The sequence below is a fragment of the Periplaneta americana genome, chromosome 14 (assembly GCF_040183065.1).
Source record: "Periplaneta americana isolate PAMFEO1 chromosome 14, P.americana_PAMFEO1_priV1, whole genome shotgun sequence".
In the NCBI taxonomy this organism is placed as follows: domain Eukaryota; kingdom Metazoa; phylum Arthropoda; class Insecta; order Blattodea; family Blattidae; genus Periplaneta; species Periplaneta americana.
The window spans coordinates 155,521,091-155,541,612 of record NC_091130.1 but is presented as its reverse complement, the minus strand read 5'-3'; the positions used below and the strand labels follow the sequence as shown (position 1 = coordinate 155,541,612).

At 35.5% G+C, this 20,522-nt stretch overlaps 1 protein-coding gene across 2 annotated transcripts; it reads left to right on the top strand.

Annotated features, from left to right (window-relative positions):
- The first annotated feature begins 68 nt into the window (after positions 1 to 68).
- Positions 69 to 13,983, top strand: LOC138713908 (oligoribonuclease, mitochondrial). 2 transcript variants are annotated; one of them, XM_069846428.1, is made up of 6 exons: positions 69 to 240; positions 1,286 to 1,377; positions 5,260 to 5,421; positions 9,043 to 9,136; positions 9,229 to 9,355; positions 13,757 to 13,983. In XM_069846428.1, the coding sequence occupies exons 2-6, from the start codon at positions 1,312 to 1,314 to the stop codon at positions 13,884 to 13,886; spliced, it is 579 nt and encodes a 192-aa protein (XP_069702529.1). In that variant the 5' UTR covers positions 69 to 240; positions 1,286 to 1,311; the 3' UTR covers positions 13,887 to 13,983. The 2 variants fall into 2 exon arrangements, with proteins under 2 accessions (XP_069702529.1, XP_069702528.1); XM_069846427.1 differs by lacking the exon at positions 69 to 240 and adding an exon at positions 550 to 714.
- Positions 13,984 to 20,522: the final 6,539 nt, after the last annotated feature.

The window sequence follows — 20,522 nt, the reverse complement described above, 5'->3', positions numbered from 1 at the left end:
TACGATGGCAGCTTCATTTTTTCTTTGCCAGCTATCTAGTGGGCAAACTGTGAACTATGTGCTCGAATTATGTGAAGACCAATGTACAAGATAACAAAATAAAGCTAGTTTATCCAATATTTCGCTACGTTTGTTGCTGCGTTTTTACCTCAAAATTCTGGCGACATTGACTAGAAAGTAAACAAATTAATTGTTTCACTGCTGGATGATTTCAGTGATTTGAGTGCGGCGACTTATGCGGTAATTTTCATATATTTTTACATATTTGATGAATTTGTAGTTTGTGGTTATTGTTGCCGAAAGGTTCCCGAATTTAATATTATTCTGGTCATAACGAATTATAACAATTAGCCAGTTCTCGAGTTTAGAATTACTTTTCATGTTAAATGTCAATATTTTGCTGTTTGAAATTTTGGCGCATGTTGACGTATTTTACACGTGCACAAACGCATCCAATAGGAAAGTGCATACTGTATAATTAATTGCTTGAGTTTTTTTTTTTTTTTACAGTAGTGTAGTTACTAGTTACCTTCACATTGGAAGGTGAAGTCCCTAGTTCTATATATCGTATATCCTGACACTCCAGAGAACTTTATAAAGGCTGCAGTCAAAGATAAAAAATTGGAATGTTGAAGCAATTTGGACGGTTAAACATCATAATGCCTTATAAAAATTATAAGTCAGTTAATGCAAAAATTGACATACTTTTAAACGGTGTGTGAAATTCTTCGATTGTAATTTTTGTGTTTTGGTATTTTTATTTAATCTTTGATCTCGCTACGCACGAAACACGTTTGATACCTACTTTAATAATACATAATAAATAAGTGAGTTTTCGTAAGATCGAGGATCAGTGACAGGTTAGGTTAGGTTTGTTCAGGCTTTTGAAATGCTTTGCATTAGTATACACGTTTTGGTAGGCCATATAAACATGTGTATTGATAAAAAAAAAAAGCCATATAAACATGCATCCTATTCTCAATATTTTCTAGCCCCTAATTTTGTATTAATACACACAAACACACACATAAAATGGGCTATAACCTTAGAGGAAATGCCACTGCCCCTGTTCGGAAGCGAGCCCGATGATTTCGTGTGAAAATGTCTGAGAAAAAAACTGATATTTTCTCAGGATCCAAAATATAATAGAAAATCAAATGGAATAAAAATTTATGTTTTACCATAGAATAAAGTAATAAAAATTAAATAACTGTATTTACGATGGCTCACTGAAACTGTTCTTTTTTTTAAAGTTACATACAAGCAAATTTCTATATTGTTTCAGGATGTACGAGGACTTTACCAACTTTGATGGCTTCAAATAAGAGAACTTTTGCATCAGATGCCAAGAATCATCTTGTTTGGGTTGATATGGAGGTTAGATAGTTGGGAGATAAATATTAATTTAAAATAGTTTTTAATATGTACAATTATGAGTACTGCAATGTCCAATAATTAAATGTAAGGCAAAATTCATTTTTTGTTTCACTGATTTCTATGAGCTATATATAGTGATAACATGTGGTTTTAGTTAGCAGCCACCGCTGAGGCTCAGTCTGTTGCGCTTGGGTACGGGTTCAATCCTCGCTTGGGCTGATTCTTATCTGGTTGGGTTTTTTCCTAGGTTTTCCCGTACTGTAAGATGAATGCCAGGTAATCTATGGCGAATCCTCTGCCCCATTTCGCCAAATACCATCTCATCAATGCTACATAACCTAGTAGTTGATACAGCGTAGTTAAATAATCAACTAAAAAAAAGTTAGCAGCCACAAATACTTTCAACATAAAAATCGTCTAATACTCAACTGTATATTTTAATGTACTGTTATAGCCCACCCCACTTGTTACCAGTGTAACATGCGAGAGATCCAGAATGCAATATTAGGGAAAGATTTCTCTAGTAATTAGTTCTGGACCCCTCGCATGTTATGTTGGTAACAAGTGAGGGAGAGTTTGTACCATTTCACCTCGGGATTTGATTCCTAATACACAAATAACTCGTATAGTATCAGAATGAATCACAGTACAATTCGGAAACAAAAAATTACCTACAAACTAGATGAAAGACAAATTGACACCATGTATCGCATGTTTGTACCGATTCGAGGCTGCTGTTGAGCGCAGATTCGAATCCTGCCTTTGCTGATTACCTGAACGTGTTTTTTTCCCCAACTGCAAGGCGAATGCCAGGTAATTTCATGGTCAATCCTCAGACTCCTCCCCAAACACAATGTCATCATCATCAATTTAACTGATGCTGGATAATCTCGCACTTGGTACAGCAGCGTCAAATATCCAATAAAGAAATGTTGTTGTTGTTGTTTTCTAATGCCAGGCATTTGACAATAAAGTCATTTGACCTCTTGCACTCCAATATTTATCAAAGATATTATCATGGTCAGCCACTGAAGCACAGATTTTGAGGTGTTCCGAATCCATTTCTTGGTTTGAGTTGCACAATGGGCAGTTAGGGGACTGATATATTCCAATTCTATGCAGGTGTTTGGCCAAACAATCATGGCCTGTTGCCAATCTAAATGCAGCTACAGACGATTTTCGTGGTAAATCGGGAATTAACTGTGGATTATGATGCAGAGAGTTCCATTTTTTCCCTTGGGATTGTGTTATCAAATTTTGTTTGTTGAAGTCTAAGTATGTAGCTTTAATAAATCTCTTCACAGAGTAATACGTAGATTTAGTAACAGGTCTGTAAGTAGCAGTGCTGCCCTTCTTTGCTAAAGCATCCGCATTCTCGTTTCCCAGGATTCCACAATGGGATGGTATCCATTGGAATACAATTATTTTATTGAGTGATATTAATTGTGAGAGCATTTTATTTATTTCTGCTATTTGAGATGAAGGTGTGTGTCTAGAGACTATTGATAGAATAGCTGCTTTGGAGTCTGACAATATAACTGCATTTTTAAATTTACTGATGTGGCATAGAAGATTCCTGAGACTTTCACTTATTGCAATGATTTCTCCATCAAAACTTGTTGTTCCATATCCAAGAGATCTATAAAGTGAGAAGAGACAGCACGTAACACCTGCACCTGCACCTTGTTCTCTGGAGATCAAGGATCCATCGGTGTATAAATGAAGCCAATTTTGTGGAGGGTACCTAATATTAATTGTCTCAAAAGACAATTGTTTCATTATTTCACAATAAAGAAATGTAAAAATATAAATTCTCATTATACGTTGAATTGATAAGCCTACTATGCAATACAGAAGAAAGAGAAGAATTTTGCTAGCAGTGGACTGTGGTATTTACCTGATGTGTTCTCTGCTTATCTATTTATTATTAATATTTGACATTTATTCAGCAAACTTACACCAGGTATGTAGCAGCTTGCTACAAAATTAGTATGTCAGCACCCCTAGAGGACATTGTTAATGAGATACTACTTTGTTTCTCACATCAGTGTAGTGAAGTCCGGAGTTTCAAATGCTAACAAGTGTGATGAACTTTTAAGGTGCATCAGAGCCATAGTATAAGGCAGTTGTTTCTAAACTTTTTGAAGGCGTGATTCACTTTTGGGTGAGACTTCAGTTTGCGACCCCCCCACCCCCCATACCATACCTGTTCTTGACTCCATTCCAAAAATACAAACAACTATTATATAATTTTACTCAAAACCAGTGAATATCAACCAAAGTAGAATTTTAAAAACAGCTTTTTGAGTACAGTAATACAATAAGTTAATAACTAATTTATAATTACGAGTAGAACAAACAATCTATCCAAGTTATTTTTAATAATCTTTTAATTGTTAGAGAAGAGCCCTGAAAAGCCACTGCAAGTCGCTGGTTCCAATCTATTTTTGTGGTTCAGTAAACTGTCCGAAGGCAGGTTTGAACCTCACAAGTGACGTCAATAAGGCATCACGCATGAGGCAACTAAGCCAGGAGATAATGGTGTAGGGTGACCATTCCTTTCCCCTCCGTTGCATACATCGCTGACTAGTTATATAGGCCTATTACTCTAATCAGATTTCAGATGCATACAAACAGTTGTTTTTCTTCCAACACATATTGAGTCTATAATAATTAATAATGTATATACATCTTGATTACACAACTTTTAACACTGTATCACTTCGGAATATGTATGATAAGAACTTTCTTGTGTTAAATTTTAACGTACCTTGTTAACATGTTTCGACCTATTTTGGGTCATCTTCGGAACTGGTCGTTGTTGGTCTTGGCGCCTCTTGTTTCCTGTGAGGGTGCGTTCGTAGTGTAGAGTCAAAGAGTGTATGTGTTTTCAAATTGAGTTGTGTGTTGAGAATATCGTTGGGGTGTGTTTTCGTATATTTCATATTGTTCTAATGTGTTGAGTTTCTGACTTTTTGGTTGGATGTGCAGTATTTCCATGTGTGTAGAAATTAAATTACAACATCGCATACAGAACAAATAACACTCTACAAAAACATCTCAACACACAAACAACACAAACAAACAAATACAACCACACACGCGTATACAAACTCATATGTAATACCTGCAACAACTTCTACATAGGACAGACAGGCAGATCATTTCAAACACGTTACAAAGAACACATCACAGCCGTAACAAAATTACAAAACACTTCCACATATGCAGAACACATCACAAATGCCAACCACACCTACAGAGACATCAACACAGACATGGAAATACTGCACATCCAACCAAAAAGCCAGAAACTCAACACACTAGAACAATATGAAATATACAGACACACGAAAACACACCCCAACGATATTCTCAACACAGAACTCAATTTCAAAACACATACACTCTTTGACTCTACACTACGAACGCACCCACACAGGAAACAAGAGGCGCCAAGACCAACAACGACCAGTTCTGAAGATGACCCAAAATAGGTCGAAACATGTTAACAAGGTACGTTAAAATTTAACACAAGAAAGTTCTTATCATACATATTCCGAAATTATTAATGATCCTATTTAAAAACGAAAACTTTCCTACATCGATCATCTGTTTGTTACTTTTAATTCTGTGATTGTGATCTGCCCTTGAGTAATGTGTAGGTTTTTCAGTTCGATCCCCTGCGTTCCTCTGTGCTCTCACTTATACCTTAAATAATGCAGTCTCGATTTTTTTCCGCCTAGTTGCTAGGTTCATGGACATTTCCGCATCCATGGCATCTTTCTCAGCTCTTTTTTCGTACTCTTTCAAAACAGTCTATTTGTTCCATTCCATATGGATCCCAGCATACCCAGATACTGTGTAATAGTTCTGTTTTAGATGACTGGTTTGGAAGTGACAGATCATCACATATTGGAAGTCGCTTGCCTCATAACAGACAGCGAGTTGAATATAGTAGCTGAAGGTCCAGATCTGATTATCCATCAAAGTGACGAAATACTACAGTCTATGAATGGATGGAGTAAAGAACATCATGGACAGGTAAAATATTTGTTTCATAATTGTAGTTGGTTGAACTCCTGCATGCACAGATTACTTGATGGATTTTTTATCGTGATTTTCCTCAACTGCAAGTTGAATGTCAGATAATCCAAAGGCAAAATCCTCGCAAGTAAAGAATAATACCTATATAAGGTTATTTGATGAAAGCGTTATTCCAAAAGAAAAGAGAAGTGATTACTCAAAATATGCTGGAACAATTTTCTTTTTAATCTTTATTACATTACATAGGGTCTAATAACTTTGTGTAGAAAGAGTATACCTAGCAGTGGCGGTTCCTCGGGGGAGGGAAGGGAGGAACGTCCTCCTCACATTTTCTTCTTTTGAAAGTAAATACCAAATAAAATATGTGCCTTGAAATTCGAAGAAGATTCGATCATTTTTAAGTTCACAGCTATAAGAAAAACTCAGTTGATCGAGTTTTAAACGACGCACGCTCATGTGCTGTAGAAAACTGTGAGAAAGATGCGAGATTGTCTGTGTGGAGGAAAGGCACTCAATTCCTCCTCTACTGCAGTTAACACACATAGACAACAGCGCACTAGCGGCCAGAGAAAGAAGCAGAGTTTTAAAGCGAGTAAATGAACAGCGAGGGAGGAGATCCTCCTCTGAATCAGTCATAGGCGGGAAATAGAAACCGACTGGTCGTGTATAGCATTGGCCTACTATGCTCGAGGTTGTGGGTTCGATCCCGGCCCAGGTTGATGGCATTTAAGTGTGTTTAAATGCGACAGGCCCATGTCAGTAGATTTACTGGTATGTAAAAGAACTCCTGTGGGACAAAATTCCGGCACACCGGTGATTCTGATATAACTTCTGCAGTTGTAAGCATTGTGTTAAATAAACTATAATTTTAAAAAATTTAATGAATGGCGAAAAAATGAAGGTGGTGAGTGATGTTAAATGAAACAGTTGTTAAGCCCATTAAGTGTCAGATAAAAGGTGCTAGTCCATTAAATCGTACTTTATGTACGTAGATGCACATCTGTTAAACAATGCTTACAATTCAAAATACCATAAAATAATTTAAGTTTACTATAAGTAGCAAAAAGTAACATTAGTATCTTAAATGTATTGACTCACATCAGGGGTCCACACCTGTGGAGTAACGGTCAGCACGTCTGGCCGCGAAACCAGGTGGCCTGGGTTCGAATCCCGGTTGGGGCATGTTACCTGGTTGAGGTTTTTTCCGGGGTTTTCCCTCAACCCAATACGATCAAATGATGGGTAACTTTCGGTGCTGGACCCCGGACTCATTTCACCGGCATTATCACCTTCATTTCATTCAGACGCTAAATAACCTAGATGTTGATACAGCGTCGTAAAATAACCCAATAAAATAAAAAAAAAACGTCAGGGATGGTCATAATGTGCCCATGTGATAACATTATGTCCATCCCTGACTCACATCAACTACAATCTGGTTAATGGACAAGGTTTTTAAAATTATATTGTGTTTCCCTGATCAGCAAATTTATGCATAAATAATGCATTATAACGTACCGTAAAGTGGGGTGACTTTGAACAGTAATGTAGCGCCTTTCTAAATTAAATGCTGTACCCAATTGCGAAAAAACTGTTTAAGTTGTCAATAAATTAGTTCAGTTTTTTCGCAATTGGGTACAGCATTTAATTTAGAAAGGTGCTACATTACTGTTCAAAGTCACCCCACTTTACGGTAGTGTTGTCATTGAGGATAAAATTCTTTATTATGTGCTTGTTGTTGTTGTTAACTAATGCTGAATTCCTGACAATGGAGACATTAATTCTCTTGCTCTCCAATATAGGACAGTGATGTAGGAAACAGTATAATGTAGGCATCAGATTTTTATGTTATGGTGGTTATATCACAATCTCCAAACACCTGACTTTGGTTAGTGGGTCCATATGACCTAGCTGGGAGGATTGTCAGACAACTCCATCGACCATATCCCCTTTTCACCATTTAGGGGACGCTTATGCATGAAATGGCATTTCCTCCATTTTTTATGGAACTGTTGTTTTTTTTTTTTTTTTTTAGATAGATAGATATTTATTTGTCATCAACATTTATATTAGTTATGGTGTACCACAACTTATGTATACGGGTTTCACCATAACTTTCTATTAATATAACTATAACTAGTGGCTTGTGCAGCAAATGCTGCAAACTAAGTTCATTAGACGTTCAAATAAACATTTTTCAGATTTATTTTCAATGAAGAATACCAGACATTCTGAAAGTTATTTGCTTCTATAATAATGAAAGATACTCTCTCTCGAGCCAATACTGAAGAGAACCACGTATATAAATATCTACACCACACCGCCATTAAATATACGAAAAATACCCAACCTCACTTGATTAATAATTATAAAAATATTTGATTTTTAATAATATTATTATCTGATGTAAGTTTTGTAGCTTTTAGTAACATATACTATATATACTACACAGCCACCACTCAGTAAAATATAGAAATCAAAATCTAATTTAAGTCATTCTCTACATCTACTTATATAACCCCAAAACGTTTCACTTTCATATCATCAATATAGCATTAATATGTATAATTAATTAAAAATAATCACATCATGGCATTAACTACAATAATATTTAATTTCTAATGGTAATAATGTCATCAAACCATCTCGAGTTTTGTAGTTTTTAATATCCAATACACAGCTGTACCCAGAAAATTACACACCACAGAATCGAACCTGTAAATTATTTTTAGTAAGTTGAGTTTTTAATAACCAATTTAATTTGAGCTCTAAATATGTCAGCATTCTTGCAGATCATGGGCTTCGATATTGTAATATTGTTTACTGTAGTATGTGTTTTGTTTTATTCTGAAATGCAACACGGCTGACTTGATGCTCGCTTCACTTCTCCTTTACAAAAAAGCGAAGGGAATATCAAGTCGGCCGTGAATGCTATTAGCTAGTTCTCAAAACTGACGACAGATGGATTTTGGAAAATAGAAAAATTATGTTTAAAAATTGACATTTCAATGAAAACTACTACTTTTCCGAAAAACTTTGAGTTCCAAGCTTCAAAATGAGGGCTCATTTATTAAAATCCGTCCAGCCGTTTTCCCGTAATTTCCATTACCAGTTCAAATTATATATACAGATTAGCATGCAATCTCGACAGCCTACTCATCTACTCTCGCTATTAACTTGACTCCAAACAGTCAATTTCTTCTTAATAATCTTACATGTCCACCATCTGTTCGTTACACACTTACGTTCCTTTCAGCATTCTAATCTTGCTAACAAATTATAAATACTATCACTAAGATCATCTATCATAACTTCACTACATCACTTTGATGGAACTGTTGTACCATGGTGACTCAGTCCCCAGAGCCTAGTTTGTTAAAAACAGGTTGCACCACAGGAAGGTGTGGATGGGATTTGAGTAGGGGAGGTTATGGAGTGTACTTCACTACTCCTTGCAGCCCAAATAGTTACATTGTTTCTAGTATGTTCTTCGGATATGAATTAGAGCAAAATAGAGAACTTCAGTGACTGCAAAAATAATTTAGAAGAACGTGAGTGCATATAATTTATGAACTTCTATCTAAAATAGTGGTTGTTTTATGACTTCTTTTCTTTCAGTCTGGTCTCACGACTGCATCTAAAAACAGCAAGATTACTATTGAGGATGCTGAGAAACAACTTCTAGACTTCCTGAAAACGTACATTCCTCCAGGTAGGAATATCTTGGTACTAAGGAAAACGTTGCAAAGCACAAGAACTGACATTTAAACATTTTTTAAAAATATCCCTTTGTTTGATCCACAGGAAAATGCCCTCTAGCTGGGAATTCTGTTTATATGGATCGAACGTTCATGCGCCGTTACCTACCACAAGTTGACAATTATTTACATTATCGCATCGTTGATGTATCAACTGTAAAAGAGTTGTGCAGGTAAGTCCTTGTACAGTATGTTCAAAGCTATATACAGCTGCAGAATATACGTTAAGATGTCGGAAATCTAAACTGTAGGGGATAATACAAATAAATTATACAACCAAGTTACAAGTATTCATAAAGATTGGATTTCACCAACAGTCGTATTTATGTAAAACAATAAGGTAAACAAACTTTTTTTTTTTGACCGGCCAGAGGCCGTTTACCAAAGTTATCTTTTGTTTTCTGTTTTCGTTTTTCATTTGTTTCCTTTGTTTTACTTACACTAATACAAACACAACACCCATGCCCGAGGCGGGACTCAAACCCACAACCCTTCGGACCGAGCGATAGAGACATGCCGTGCCCCTACCGCTTGAGCCATCCGGGCCGGCACATCGTTTCAGATTAATACAACAAGAAATTTTATAACAGCATGTTCTTTACAGTGATTCAAGTTATAAACTTTGGATTGATGGAGGTTATAAATGGAATGTTAGAAGTTTCGTTTTCTGTTATATAATAATGACTAGTTGGGATTATCGAAAATGCTTTGGATTTAATAGGGATTACAAGGATAAACTGACATTAAGAGTAATATTTATTGGTAGTTTGTAAATTGAATTTTATTGTAAGAGTTACGGTAACTACCTGAGAAACAGGAATATCACAGGACTGGCTCCAAGTAGTTTCACATAGAGATGTAATTGTTCCTATAGCAATGAATATCATCACATGGTATCATTACGCTAACTAAACCTAAAAATGAAATGAATGTGATGCCATCTGAGTACCTTATACAGTATATCCCCTCTTATATAGCTTCTTGGTGTTAAAAAAAGTATCCAATATTTTAGGAGGGTTTTCTCTGCTCAAAATGTTTTCTTTAGACTATTACACTCTTACTACGTCATACTACTTTTGACCAATAAAACAGTACGAAAGGACGTATTTCAACCAATCATGGCTGCTTATCGCACAATTTTATCGCGTCCCTAGCATTTGTTTTATTTTATCGCGTCCCTAGCATTTGTTTCTTTGTTTGCCAAACTGCGCTGGTCTGGACGTCAAAAAAAAATATATATATATAAGTTATATAAAATTACAAACCACTCCAGTCGATGCACAGCAGTTGCAAATATGACTCGCATTGGCATTCAAGAACAAGAATTAATAAAAATCACTGATCATACCTATGCATCTTCTGAAATCCGATTTACAAATAAATGAAGAGCACCATTCGGAAATCCTGAATAAGTTGAATACACCATGTAGGCCTAAATCAACGAGTTCCACTTCTATTACGCACACGTCCAATATAACATCAATTGAACCACCAACCACATTCAAATTTGAAAATTGTACATTCAATAATTATTCCTTTTAAAATTATTCGGACAAACTCCAGAACATGGATTGCACCCTTTCTATCTTACTTCAAAATTCCAGCCTTGTGCACACAAAATAAATTATTGGCACTGAAAAGTGCCTTTTCGTAAATATAATGATGCGCATTCAACAAACGCAGACAAATCTGCTCTTTTTAGTATTTTAAGACATAATTTGGTAGGTGCAATCCGTGTTCTAAAATTTTCCCAATTATTCATTCGGAAATTCTGAATAAGTTGAATACACCATGTAGGCTTAAATCAACGAGTTCCACTTCTATTACGCACACGTCCAATATAACATCAATTGAACCACCAACCACATTCAAATTTGGAAATTGTACATTCAATAATTATTCCTTTTAAAATTATTCATGTTTATTTTTTATGTCATCGTCGTTAATTAAAACTTTTCTAACACTTGTGTATATTAGTTAGGTTATGTTATAGCTTCTGCTATATGATATTATGGATAGTCACGTATCAGAGATTGTTTAATATTAAGATTTATTGAAAATCATCTGTCAAGTGACTTGATTACTGGGATTCGGATAATTGAAGTGGATTGTTGCATTTTAATAAAAATGAAACTGAATCAACAAAGCCTTCTTGACTAGTAACATTGCCATCGTGTACAATAGATCGAGAATTTCTCGACGAGAAGGCATTGCTCACTACTGCCATCTGGCATGCATCTAGCGTAATATTTGTAATGTTGAGATGGTACAATAATACATTTGAAGACAGTTGTATTTTCGTAAGACAATTAATATTTTATTGTATTGGAGTACTTCGTTACTTCTAATCTTTATATACTTCCTTCTAATCGTGTAATAGTCAATTAAATCCCACTCGAGTTTTGATTTTCTCTAGATAAATCAAAACGTCTAGTGAGATTACTGTTGATAAACCCTCTAACCTTCGAACCAATTAACATTCAACTAGATTTAGAAGAACCAGTTACAAAATCTGGAACTTCCAAACCTGTACTAAAAGCGCTGGCATTAGAAGCTGTGAACAATAGATACCCACCAGAAGAATGGTTACATATCTACACAGATGGGTCTACTATCGATAACAACTAAGGATCAGGAATTACGTGTGCGTTATTCTCATTTTATCAGCCAGCAGGATATCATGCAACAAATTTTGATGCGGAAATAATGGCTATTCATATCTCACTCCAACACCTACTATACAGAATAGATAAATTTCAAAATGCTGTCATTCTCTCTGATTCTAAAGCAGCATTATATGCAATAAATTCATATAAAATGATGTCAATCCAAATTAAAGAATGTCACAAAATGATCCAACTTCAAAAACTACAGAAAAGAGTTCAATTGCAATGGATACTTGCACATTGCGGAATTGCTGGAAATGAAACTGCTGACTTTCTTGCCAAAAAGGGATCCAATTTAATTCAGAATACAAATACAAGCCTACCTTTTACATCCATCAAAAGACTAATTAAAAATAAATATAAAATCAAGCAAAACCAAGCACTATGTACCAAAGCCAAAGATAAAAAAATGGAGCATTTTAATAAAAAAAAAACAGAAATTATTCCAGAAATCCCACGTAAATCTGCAGTAGCAAAATTCAGACTGCTTACAGAACACGATTATTTGGCCAAACACTTGAATAAAATAGGAATTTACACAAATCCAAATTGCCCTCTATGCAACAAAGAAGAAGAAATGACTGAAGATCATCTCATAACCTGTGAAGTTCTACCTGATGGATCCACCACAGAGAAATATTGGAGAGCAAGAACGCTAATGGCTTCGTTGCCAAAGCCCGGCATTAGATAACAACATATTTTAGGAGGTGCTAGTATGCATCAAAAGAAGAAAATAATGTCTAATAAACATGAGTCCTACAACACACACTCTCTGACATCTGAACACTTGTTCATAGGAGGTGTTCGATGTGACAGCCATTCATGGCAGTGCATTCCTCTGCCCTTCAGTGTAAGGAATCACGCACTTTTTCAAATTGACCTGGTTGTTCTTGATAACCAAAAGTCTAGGGGATTTAGGATTGGGGAACGAGCAGGCCAAGGTGTGGGGCCTCCCCAATCAATCCAGCAGTCCTGAAATGTCAGCGTCAGGTGTTCACGCACATTGCGGAGAAAATGTGCTGGTGTGCCATCGTGCATGAACCACATCTGTAGTCTTTGCTGACATGGCACATACTCCAGCAAGGTAGGCAATACGTTAATAAGAAAGTCCTGATAACGAGCCCCAGTTAATCTCTGTGGTAGCACGTATGGCCCTTAATCTATCGTCAAGAACGCCTGCCCATACGTTGATTGAGAATCGGTGCTGATGCCATATTTCTTCAACTGCATGGGAATTTTCATCAGCCCACACATGCTGATTACGAAAATTCACCACACCATCTCTGATGAACTCTGCTCATATGAACAACGAAACTTTTGTTTTCAGTATTCCTTGCGACATATATGATTATCTAGTAGTCTGCTGTATTATAGGACAGAAAAATGCATTGCCATGAATGGACGTCACATTGAGCAGCTCCTATGAACAAGTGTTCAGATCTCAGAAAGTATGTGTTGTAGGACCCATGTTTATTAGACTTTTTTTCTTGTTTTGATGCATACTATCACCTCCTAAAATATTGGATACTTTTTTTCTTAACACCCTGTATACCCAGATAGCTCGGCCGTATAGGCTTTGATGGTAACAACTTTTGTCAGGTTTACTATGCTGCCATCTAGTTACATAAGGAGTCACGTCATAACTCGCATTTGAATTGCATTAGTGACTGTACTGCCATCTCGTGTTAGTTTATGGCGGACAGGTGGCGATCCAGGTTGTTGTTCTCTTCAAAGTGCTGCCGATTTTAACATAGGGATGAGCTGTCTGTTCTATGTAAATAATCACAATCCAAGGAAAAAAAGCGAAATTTTGTTAGCTTGAGAGACCAGTTTGAAACTATTCAAGCTTTGCTAAGCTCAGTGAGCTGGAAGCCATGCAATTTATAATGATGTATAATTAATTTTCAGACGATGGTGTCCTTCAGTATATGCAAAGGTTCCAACTAAAGTCTTAAGTCATCGAGCTCTCAGTGATATAAAGGAGAGTGTCACTGAACTTCAGTATTACAAGTCTTCCTTCCTTAAGGCTGATGAGTGAGGTAACAGTGAATGTAATTATTGACATATTGTAATTCAAGTGAGAAAATGCATTCCATGTAAGACATTTTCAAAATAAAGTTATGCAAAATTTTTAACCTTTTTTTATTTATTTTAAAAGGTGTTGATAATATCCCCTCAAGCCAGTAATTTGAAGGTCCTGAGCTCTGCTCCCAGGCAGTATTTAAGTCCCCTGCAACAAACTAGACTGTGCACAGTCTCGACATGACCAATTCCTTTTAATGACTGTATAAAATGTAAGACTGAAAAGTACACTAAACTCAATAACAAATCTGTTGGTGGTGAGAAGTGCTCGATATGTGACTTCCAATTCAGACAAGGTCAAGTGGAATTTGTTATTTGGGAGCAGATTTCTTTCATATTCCAGTCCATTCTTAGTACAGAAAGCAATGCAATTCTACTGCACTGTTACGTGTGTGGGACTACCAACAGCAAGATTTTCTTTTTGATGATATATGAAAGTTTATATAAGTTTCTCCATAAAAATGAAGGTCATGTGTTTAAGAAAGGTTCTCTCTCACAATTAAGGGAAGAGGATGGTATTTTTTAAAACTTTTTTCCTATTTGGTGTAAAATATTAATTTTTTGTATGTAGAGAGCTCATAATTGTGGCAACTCAACTAAATTAAAATATTCTGAAAAAAAAAAAAATTGGGGTCCAAATTTGAAAAAAATATATCCAATGTAGGATTGTACTAAAACCGATATATCTAAACCGTTTTTAAAGATAGATTCAAACAGTTTTTTGCAATGTATTTGCAAAAGCATGTTCTACAAACTGTCTGTAACAGAATTTTGATATTAGTCCCTATATTCGAAAAATAAACAATTAAAATTTAATAACAATTTTCTGATTTTCTTTCTTGCAAACAAACGGACGTATTTTTAAAATGAAATCAATTAACAAAATTCTGTTACAGAGAAAAGTTTAATAGTCTAAAGCAGCAGTTCCCAAACTTTTCCAGCCACGGAGCCCTTTTTGAAGCAAAAGTTTCTCGTGGAGCCCCAAGAAATGTTTACTTTTTAGTTTTATCTGTCTACGTTCAATGAAGCATATTTCACACGATACATAAACGAAGTATGAATATATATATATATATATATATATATATACACACATGATATTTAAAAAATGTTACAATGTTACATGTACACCTGAAGTTAATGTGAAGAATGTGCCTGTTTCTTGCGACAGAGTTTGTCAATGTCCGGTGTCATAGAAGGCAGTTGAAGACATATATCATCTTCTGTGTCCAAAAAGTTCGATATTTTGTTTTTGTAGCCGGGTACCTCGAAAGGCAGTGAGAGAAATTTAGCTTTTGAACTTAATATCAAAAGATCCTCCCCTAACTTAGCCCAAAATTTGGGAAATGGTTTGCTTTTAAATTATGCCTGACGGTGGCTGTTCGAAACCATGTCTATAAGGACCTCATATCTGAAGCAATGAGGGCTGCTGGTTTTGACATCACTGGAAATGGATCTACAATCCACTCATATTTCTTTAGAATCGATTCCCGAGTATCCCCTGGAAAGTATGAATTGATATTTTGAAGCAAATTGTCAAGGTGTTCTTTCATTATTGCTATGAATGAGACATTCATTGTTATGTTATTTTCTTCTATAAAGTTTAAAGTCAATGAGAAACGTAAGATCCTTATTGTCGATGCTATGTAGAACGCTATCTTTTTCTTCAGTGCGACAATTTCGTAATCAGCATCGAATATAGTCTTCTGTTTACCTTGTATGTATATGCTGAATTCATTTTTGAAAAATGTCTGCGAAGTAACATAATTTGTACAACCATTCCTGATCATTCAAATAATCTGCTAGCAAACTGTTCTGGTAATTCAAAAGTGAAGAAACTTCCGTTCCGTAATCGGGACAACGCTTTACCGCGCGACAACCATCGCACTTCTGTGTGTAATATTACTAACAATGACTTGTGTATACTACCCATATCTTCACACAGGATTTTAAGTAGCCTACACTGCGAAGGTCGTGCCTTAACAAAGTTGATAATTTTGGCGGCGTTGTCTAGTACCTGCTTTAATAATGCTGGCATTTTTTCGTTGCAAGGGCGTGTTGGTGTAGTACACAGTGACTACTTGTGCAGTTTTTAAAACTTTCTTGATCCTTGCAATAGTGCCAGCAACAGGGCCTACCATGGCTTTTGCGCCATCTGTGCACACGTCAATGCAATTGTCCCACAGTATCGAGTTTTCAATGATGAAGGAAAAAAATTCAGTATCGCTTGTAGAGGATGGCAATGGCTGCAGAACAAAAAATTTAATGAAAAAACCTGAAAATTCATACCGCACAAACAGCATTAACATAGCTAATCCGGCAAAGACCGTGGATTTGTCAAGTTGTAATGAAAATTTCGTTTAAGTGATACGGGAGATCATGATATTTTTTACGTCTTTTCATATATTCTGGATTCGATTATGCACGGTGTTATTTGATAAGGACACACTGGAAATCAAGTTTTGCAGTTTTCTCGTCCATCATGCACTTCACTACCTTCACTAATAGTGGTTTCATAAGAGTTTCAGCAAGGGTGAGGTTTACCACCAAGAGCCTGGTCATGACTAACCAGGTACGACGTTTTCAGTGCTTTCTTGTTGTTTGTTTTTACAAGAGGTGAAATTTTGTCTGAACTGCATGGAGTTCGTCACTTTTTATTTCGAAGTAGTCTGCAGTTTTTATTTGTGAATTTTTAAATTGAGAAATGCCGTCTAAGCTTGGCAGGGAACATAGAACCATTGGGAAAAACTCTGTTACATATCACCAGGGAAAGGATTTATATGTAAATACATATTTACTTATAAAGCTAATATAATTTATATTTTGCATTATCTTTATGTTTCACAATGTGTAGGGTTGAAAAATCCTACTTTTATTTTCCATATTTTTCCATATTTTAGAGTTTAGTACATATTTTCGTTAATTTCCATATATTTTCCATATTTCATATAAAACAGTCCATATTATATTAGGTTTAACAATAAAACAAAACAAAATTCCATTAACTTTTAAAAATACATTTCAACAATAGAGATTTAAACACATGTTCAGTAATCCCTTTAACATCAGAGTTATTTGAAAATTAGCAGTCCTATCAACAATGGGAAAGTAAGTTACAGAACTGTATTAATTTAATTTAAAATTTTTAACAGACTTCAGTTGTGCAGCTCAACAGTTAAATGCCAGTCAGAGTACACATAGGTTCAGTTTTGTAAATCATACTATAAAGACGGTAAATATGCCAAAAGTACGTCATTCAGTCAATTTAAAATCAAAACTAACAAGTTACATTTCAGAATTTAAAGAAGATGGTTTATCAACTGACAATAAAATATTATTTTGTAATTTGTGTCAGTGTGCAGTATCATCTACACAAAAGTTCCTGGTGCAACAACACATTACAACTAGTAAACATCAGGCCAACAAACAACTAAATTCCAAGCAGAGACAATTGTTTTTAACACAACCAACAACATCGAATGTAAGATCTGAGTTTAACATCGACCTGTGCCGTTCTCTCATCTCTGCTGATATTCCTCTCTACAAACTAAAGAATAAGGTCTTCAGGGAATTCCTTGAAAAATATACTCAACATACAATCCCGGATGAGTCAACACTTAGGAAGACGTATGCTCCATCCATCTACGATGAGACAATACAGAAGATAAGAGATGAAATTAAAGATAGTTCAATTTGGGTTTCCATTGATGAGACTCCCGACAAAGAAGGTAGACTTGTTGGTAATGTAGTTATCGGTTTGTTAAGTGAACAATATTCTGAACGAATTCTTTTACATTGTGATGTTCTAGAAAAGTGCAATAACAAAACTATAGTTAAACTGTTCAACGAAGCTATGGGTATCCTGTGGCCAAAGGGTATTATGTACGATAATGTGTTATTCTTTATTAGCGATGCTGCCCCTTATATGGTCAAAGCTGGACAAGCATTATCTGTTGTATATCCTAAATTGACTCATTTTACTTGTGTGGCGCATGCATTTCATCGTGTGGCAGAAGTGGTCAGAGACAATTTCCCTAAAGTAGATTTGTTGATTTCATCAGTGAAAAAAGTATTTCTCAAAGCTCCCAGTAGAGTTAACGTGTTGAAAGAAATGTACCCTGAAATTCCATTGCCACCAAAGCCAATTTTAACTAGATGGGGTACATGGCTAGAAGCAGTTGAATATTATGCCGAACATATAGACTCTATTAACAATGTTCTCCTTGCATTGGACTCTGAAGATGCAGTCTCAATTGATACTGCGAAAACAGTTACCTGTGACATAAGTGTGAAGAATGACTTAGCTCACATTCAGCATACATTTTCATGCATCATAAAAACGCTCAAAAGTCTCCAAAATAGGCACCTTTCACTATCTGAAAGTTTTGAAATTATAAATAGTACTGTGGAACAACTGAATCGTGGTAGAGGTAAAGTTGCAGATGCAGTAAGAGCTAAGGTGGACACTGTACTTTCAAAAAACCCTGGATATGAAGAACTACAAAAGGTTGTTGCTGTGATGAGTGGTGAATCAACAGTGAAGATTAACTTGGACTTATCCCCAGCAGACATTGTGAAATTGAATTATGTACCAGTTACTTCTTGTGACGTCGAACGCTCTTTTAGTCAGTATAAATCTATCCTCAGAGACAATAGAAGAAGATTCACTTTTCAGCACTTGAAAGAAATGTTTGTAACCTATTGTTATGGTAACAGACAATAAAAATTGTGTTTTGTTGAAACTACATTGGAAGATAAGGTACGTCCATTATATTTTTTGTTTAGTTTGATTAAAATGTACCAATATTTAACGTACATAGTCATTTTTTTTATAATTTTAAGTCCATATTTAATTCCATATTTTGGTAAAAATAACTACATATATATTTACATATTTCATATATTTTTAGTCCATATAAATCCGTTCCCTGCATATCACACACTGTAGACGTTCATCAGCAAACTCAGTGAATCCCATGTCCAAATATAAATCACAATATTTTCGTTTGTTACTTTCAATACCTCTACACTAGGCACTGTATACTCTGAGATAGAATCATGTTCAACATATTCCGAACTCAATTCCCAGGAATTCGCACTATCTTCTTTGAAAGTAAGGTTATAGCTGTTGTTATCTCCCTTTGACTGAGCACTGGTTGATGGCTAATGACTCTTAGGTCTTAGGGAGCCCGTCTTATGTCACAGTTCCGGTTCAACGACAGTTTACCGAACACATCTGCTATCAAATTAACATGCAGGTATACAGTATTTATATTTTTTGAGGTAACGTAACAGTCAATAGATTGTAGATTTCACGTACCACGAATAACAAACGCTGCCTGCCCAGTATATAAAAAATAAAATAAATTTCGAGAATCATTGAGTACTTGGCAAGCAAGAAAGATCGAGGTAGTTCGAGTGACGAGTAGATATAATATTAATGCGTCCATGTAGCAAGAAGAACGCAAACTACTTTCTCAGAAAGTATTTTTCACTTGATGGAAGTAGTTTCCCTTTTCCCCGCTAGAGACTAGATGGAAGCAGCAATTTTTGTCATCTTCATAACTTCCGTGGACGGAGCCCCTGAGAATCATTTGCGGAGCCCTAAGGGCTCCGCGGAACACACTTTGGGAACCGCTGGTCTAAAGAATGTGTGTTATGAATTTCATGCATGTATCTTTAATAGTTCAGAAATTATATCCATTTTTGTCTGGCAATGTAGGAAAAAAATGAAGTTACCGGAAACTGATAAAAGTGGGCATGTGATTTAAAAATCCATAGCGCTGGAAGTTTAAAAATGAAGTCTCAACATCCGATAAGGGCATAAATACCCACAAAATGTTATGCAATGCATTCCACACATATCAAAGTGTACTTTAAAGAAAAAACCAATTTTTCTAAAATTTAATTTACCGGAAATAACAATAAAAGTGGGAGAGTGATTTAAAAATCCATAACTCAGAAAGTTTAAAAATGGTGACTCAACATCCGATAAGGGCACAAATACCCACAAAATGTTATGCTATGCATTCCACACGTATCACAGGGTATTTTAAAGAACTTATTTTTTTTTTTTTGAAAATTTACTCATTTTTCACCAAAAAATACCATCCTCTCCCCTTAAGAACTACTGGTCACTGCATTTTTTTTCTGTAAACAAGTCTTTCTTTTGATATACAGTATATATATATATATATATATATATATATATATAATGTTTTATTTAACGATAAGCACAACTGCCAAGGTTATATCAGCGTTGCCCATGTGCTGTAATTTTCTCCGTCAGGAGTTCTTTTACATGCCAGTAAATATACTGACATGAGCCAATCGCATTTTAAACACACTTAAATGCCATCAACCTGGGCCAGGATCGAACCCACAACTTCGGGCACAGAAGGCCAACACTCTACAGACTGCAGAACCCAAGCCGATAAAAGTCTTTCTTTCAGATGACAAACTTGATGGGATTTTTATGCTGAACTATCCACAGATTCCAGCGCTTGATCACAAAAGGGGACAACAAAGAAGAAGAGCATGTTACCATAATAAATTCACTGAGGTGGTTCAAATGTTGCGTAATACTATGGGA